This window comes from Oncorhynchus mykiss, chromosome 8 (assembly GCF_013265735.2).
Source record: "Oncorhynchus mykiss isolate Arlee chromosome 8, USDA_OmykA_1.1, whole genome shotgun sequence".
NCBI classification, from domain to species: domain Eukaryota; kingdom Metazoa; phylum Chordata; class Actinopteri; order Salmoniformes; family Salmonidae; genus Oncorhynchus; species Oncorhynchus mykiss.
This window is the reverse complement of record NC_048572.1, coordinates 12,789,094-12,795,093: the sequence shown is the minus strand read 5'-3', so window position 1 is coordinate 12,795,093 and position 6,000 is coordinate 12,789,094. Positions and strand designations below refer to the sequence as shown.

The following is a 6,000-nucleotide window of genomic DNA, read 5'->3' as shown; positions in this document are numbered from 1 at the left end:
CAGTCCTTGCATCCATAGATGTCTATGAATTTGAGAGTAGTTACATTTCTCCAGCCGCAACCTGCTCTTTAATTACTTGTTACTTTTATTTCTTATTCTATTATATATATATTTTTTAATTATTTTTTAAAAACTGCATTGTTGGCTAGGGGCTCGTAAGTAAGCATTTCCCTGTATTCGGCACATGTGACTAATAACATTTGATTTGATATTGATTTGAACACTCTGCTTTTTACCAAAAAAAAGTGGCGGGAGAGTGCTTTGTTATGGTTTCAACTCTGGATTGCCCCTTTAATTCTTCACTCTAAAAACAAAAAAAAATAATGAATTGTTATAGATTACATCCCAACCACTGAGGATACTGTTGCCATCAAGACATCCCAGATTTCAATTTGTAAGGCCATAAGGTATACATTTAATGAAATGCCCCTTCACACTTTTCTAATTTAGCAAAAAATAATGCCCTCAAGCTTCCAGCAAAGAAATACACAACTTCCTCAGAGTGTGCCTGAGCTAAGAGGCTAAAATCTCTTGATTGGTGTTGAACTAAGGTTGCTATAGTATTTTAATAAGAGGGTATACTACATTTAAAAACAAATATTTGCTTGCTCGTCTCAACTTTTTCTAAATAAAACTTGAATGCCCCAAGACATTTAAAAAGTATTTTCATTTTAAATGTGGCGGTTATGTAGAAGATCAGAGGGGAAAAATCCAAAGTTAATAGATTTTTAAAGGAAACTTTAAGGCAATCAAATGTTAAACCTGTGCTGGGTTTGAATACTTTGAAAAAAAATAATGGCAAGATTCTATCAGATCCGCGCATAGAGAATGATAGAGGCCCCTATTGGACAAAAGGCAGTATTAGCATGGGCAGTGCCATTGAGGGCTTCCACCATTTTAATGTGGTCAACTGGGTGAGACTTCCAACTTCATTGGCTGATCCCTCCTGGTGACCCTTTTGGTGTCATGTCCAAAGGGTCATCAGGATGGATCAGCCAATTGTCAAGAAAATTGAGTACTTCAAAATGGCATAGCCTAAATGGTGCTGCCCATGCTGTCACAGAGGCTATAATGCAGTGGTTCCAAATTCCGGTCCTCGAGTACCCCCAACAGCACAGATTTTTGTTGTAGACCCAGACAAACGTGCCTGATTTAACTCATTGAGGGCCTGATGATTAGTTGACAAGTTTAATCAGGTGTGCTGTTCCAGAACTACAATAAAAATGTGTATCGTTGGGGATACTTGAGGCCCGGAGTTGTGAACCACTGCAGTAATGAAACAGATACAAAGACAATTCCTCTATCTAGCTCTATGCACTGCCATTGGATGCAACGTTCAGCCGTGTTACAAGTTCAATCACTTCAATGTATATTTGTCTATTGTCTACGCATCAATTATAATGAAGCAATAAATCCCCCATCCAAATTAACATGACAACATGCATTAGCCTACACTTTCTATCGCCGCTTTATATTTAACGCTGTAGGGATAATATGGAAATGCTATCTGGAATCCTTGGGACGTCCCTACCGCATTGAAGTTGAAATGTACAATGGTTAGGGTTAGGGTATGGATGTACCAAGGATCCCGGTCCGGATAGCACGGACCAATCAGGACGGGCAGCCACTCACCTACTGGTCAGTTCATACCGGTTACACCTCCAAAACATCTGCTACGTGGATGTCTGCCAATGAGGGTCAACGCTTGATCTGATAGAATCAAGGCCTATATTTAACTTTTGATAGATAGGTTTTCAAATAGGCGTACTACAATTCCCACAGAAGATTAATATTAAATTCTGCCGCCATCTGGTGACAACGTGTCGCTGCTACTCAATACGAAAGAAAGAGCCATAGTCCTGTGGTTTTAGAGTAGAAACATATGGTAGACTTTATTTTTTATTTAAAACCTAGATAAGGTCAGTTATTACAAAACAGGTTCCCCACACAGTTGCATGTCACAGAGATTGGAATGGTACACTCTGACAGAAAAGGCATCAGAAAAGACTGGACCTACAATAGAGAACAGACACGTTAAAGCAAACACCCCTGACCCACATACGCACACACTTCATCCAGCCACGTTTAAATCTGCAGAAACCAGACTATCGGCAATCTGCCACCATCTGGCTTCAAAAATCCACATCTCTGCCTTTAACAATACTCTGGGAAAAAAATATATGGCTCATTTCATTACCTTTTTCTACATCGGCATTATCTATTAATCAATTCTCTATTCAGACTGGAAAAATATGTTATACTTACTTAAATCTGTGCCCGTTTCATCGTTCTTTTCTCTAAACTAAACTCATTTCAAATACTTACTGTAAATAGGTTGTATGGCTGCAGTTCTTGAATGTGCTATAATAACGGCTATAACATTAAGCTTCATGTATTCAGATACATATACCAAACACCCGAAAACACAAGACCTCATGATAGTGACATTCACTCAGGTCTCCTATGTAGAGACTATTAACACAGTCCTCTCTCCATAGCCCCCCACCCACCCACCCACCCTCCAAAGCTCACCCCCGACCCCCTCTTCCTTACAGTTTGCACCCCTATGTTGGCAGCAGTGATGAAAGCACATACAAAATAGACATCTTAAAATAGCCATTTAGCTTCTCGAAGTGCAGCACAATCAGAAAGGTTATTTTCAAGTCATTTTCTCCCCCTCCTATATTTTCATACATTGAATATCACCCCCCCCCCCCCAAAAAAAAACTTTTCTCAGTTAAGAAACTAAATGTGAAAGGATAAATTCTTTGATCAGACAAAAAAAGTTTACCAATATACTGTGGTCACACTGTAACATCCCAAAATAGTCTTAAGTTGAAATATACGTTTTCTGCCAAAGGAGAATTTCTGGCATTTGAAGTAGTTTTACTGTATATAGATTTAACATACTGATGAGGTTTATCTCTTTTTTTTTTGTGTGGCTAGTTTCTCAAGCCCCTCCTCCCTGTCACCCCCAAGCCCCTCCTCCGCGTCACCCCCAAGCCCCTCCTCCCCATCACCCCCAAGCCCCTCCCTGACAGTTCTCAGACGGCCTGGAAACCGTTACAGAGTACAAAATGGAGTCCTGTGTCATTTGGCAGTCTTGACGCCCTTGACATTCTCTGCGGTATCCATGGCGACGACAGGGTCTTCATGGTCCGTTGCAATGACAGCGGTGCCCTTCTCCTGGTTTTCTTGGTGATTGTTGTTGTTGCTGTTGTTGTTCTGGAGCCCGTGGCTGTTGTTCTGCACCAGAGCCGCAGCGTCGCTCAGCTTCAGCTCATCCAGCTTCTTCCACAGCTCCTCCCTCTCCTGCTCCTTCTTCTTCTCCCTGGAGAGACACAAGCACGTTACGGGCGCACGGACGCAACGTCACGCACGGACACACGTCACGCACGGACACACGTCACGCACGGACACACGTCACGCACGGACACACGTCACGCACGGACACACGACACACACAAGACGCTGTCAGACCCGACTGTCCTTGAAAAAGGCTAGCTAACAGAATTTATGTAATCCAGTGTGTTGTACCATGCAGCTTTGTTTCCACGCTTCATAAATTATACCTGACTAGTTATTGTAATAGTTTGTGAACACTTTGTTCGGGCTGCAGAACAAGAATGAATATAAGAGCTGGAGCTCACTCACTCACCGCTGTCTGTCTGATTTGTAAGAGGCTGTCAGCTCGTCAAATAGTGTGCTGTTCATCTCCATCAGGGTCTTCAGCACGTTGTAGACCAGAGCTACAATCGTCCTGGAAACACACAGGGGACAATGGCATCTGACTTAAATACATCCAGAGGATATTTACCGGCTCTCAGTCAATCCTACAGTAGCAATGTTGAGATTAAATAACTGGAAAAACATTCCTTTGGTATTTCAGTGACAGGATGTTGGAGGACACATGACATTGATATCTGGAGACATGACCATTTTGTCATACGTACATAGTTCGTTAGAGAGGGATAACATAAGACCCCAACCTCTACGCCAACTATAGGTAAGAGAGTTCAGTATTAAGCATGGCGTTGCTTGTTAATGCTTTACCCTGAGGGGCAAAGAATTTGTTCTTAACTGACTTGCCAAGTTAAATAAAAGGTCAAATAAAAAATGAGTTGAGAACCGGAGAGTGGCATACATACGGGTTCCAGTGTTCTTTGGAGATTCTGTACAGGCTACCAAACATGATAGGCAGAATCTTGTCGATGTTCTCCTCAATCAGGCTCAGGATGTACTCGTTGTTCCAGAAGTAGAGGGCTCTCTCCGCTACCTGTTGGGATCAACAAGAAATGAGACGGGCTGGCAGTAAATGACAGGAACATGTTACGTATAGGGCAGCCATTTTCACAGCTCCACTGCCAGATTGAAAACCCATTTAGAGAAGTGCAGGAAAGCTCCTTGAGGAGGTCATTATGAAAAATGAAAGGGAAAAAAGTACATGTAGCAGTAAATGGAGGAGCAGAAATAGCCTTAATGTACTGTATGAGGAACCACCTGAAACAAACTCAGGAAAACGTCCCAGATCAGGGTTCGCTGGAGACGCACTTTTATTGATACCATTTGCTCCACTAGGAGCTAAAAGTAAGTTGAAGGTCAAGGAAGTCAAGACTGTACCTGGAAGTGGGGGTTGGCCACACATCTGGAGATCTGCTTGAACAGGGGCTCTTGGATCTTCTTGAACTGGGTGGGCTCAATGACATCCAGGATCTCCTCCATTTCCCCCAGGTACATCACCTAGGACAGGTGGGAAACAACAGACACATGAGGAAGTCATATGTTCAAGAGAACCAGGTAAACTGTTCAGAACCACACTTATGGTATACAAGGTACAGCATCTGTTAGCGTGTTCGGTGTCATCTACCAGTCATGACAGACAGACATACCTCCTTCTGGCTACAGGTTTTGGGCCAAAACTTCAACAGCCCCCGAATCACCTGAGGATTGAACAGATGACACTAAGTTCCAAGGAAATACCTTTAGTTTTTTTTGTCTTTGTCTTTAGTCAACAAACCTACAGTACTGTACATAGGTCGATAGTGCTGCAGCATTTTACATGCCATTTAGCTAGGTACCATATGAACTATTCATGATTTTGGACTCAAACTTGTTTGAGAAAGCTAACATTGTTTGTCCCCTACATGAAAGGTGCACAGATTCCTAGCACACAACAACATTCCTACAGCTCCAAGGGAGAGCAGGACCTAGTGTCCCGACGGTAGGACAACGTGACGAATGTTAGTTGGTTAGAGTACCGGCTCTGTGAGGGTGGGGTCCTTCTCCAGGAACTGGACGACACAGTAGGCCAGCTAAAAGGAAACAGAACAGGTAGTGATATTATTTACTTACTGTTAACAGAAATGTGGTACGTTCCCAATGTGGTATGTCCTGTACACAATACTATCAGAGCTTTCAAGTTCATTCTACGGCCACTAGATGGCACTGTTATCCAAGGCTTTTTTTCAGAGCGCAGTTCACTTCAGCTCATGAGAGTTATGCTAGTATCTAGGTCATCTACTGTTCACAAAGCCTGACCTGACAGAACAAAATGGGTAGCTAGGCTAATTACCATATGATAATATTGTATGAACTTATACCTAGAATTCCTTTTAAAACCCACATTATGCCAGGTACATTTCTCAGATTTAGATAGCTGCTAAAAAGAGAAGAGTTGTTGTCTAGTGAGCGTGAGTATTTCTAATCAACCCCTTTAAAATGGGTTATTTATTAATCTGGTATTAGGAATTTGGTAATCTCTCGTAGACAGACCACGTAAACATAAATGGTACCATAGATCTGTCGTGATATGACGGGCCGCGTGAGATAACCAACAGCATTAGTTCCGGTGCTTTGGACAAATCATGATTTAGCATATTTTGAATTTTGGAAGTGGATGGGACATTCGGCACGTAGTTTTCAAAGAGAGGGTGGAGATGCTCATTCCAGTTCCAATCCTAGTTCTACCTCTTCTCTTAACACGTATGGATTCATAACTTA

The 6,000-nt window shown here is 42.2% G+C and overlaps 1 protein-coding gene across 1 annotated transcript in view; it reads right to left on the bottom strand.

Moving 5' to 3' along the window:
• Positions 1-1,865: 1,865 nt before the first annotated feature.
• ppp2r5a (protein phosphatase 2, regulatory subunit B', alpha isoform) overlaps positions 1,866-6,000 on the bottom strand; it is a 76,935-nt gene continuing 72,800 nt past the window's right edge. Inside the window, exons 8-13 of the mRNA XM_036984800.1 lie at positions 5,259-5,312; positions 4,890-4,940; positions 4,621-4,740; positions 4,149-4,276; positions 3,659-3,760; positions 1,866-3,331 (exon numbers count right to left, since the gene is read on the bottom strand). Coding sequence (XP_036840695.1) covers positions 3,091-3,331; positions 3,659-3,760; positions 4,149-4,276; positions 4,621-4,740; positions 4,890-4,940; positions 5,259-5,312 — 696 coding nt within the window. The 3' untranslated portion in view covers positions 1,866-3,090. The remainder of the gene's footprint in view (positions 3,332-3,658; positions 3,761-4,148; positions 4,277-4,620; positions 4,741-4,889; positions 4,941-5,258; positions 5,313-6,000) is intronic.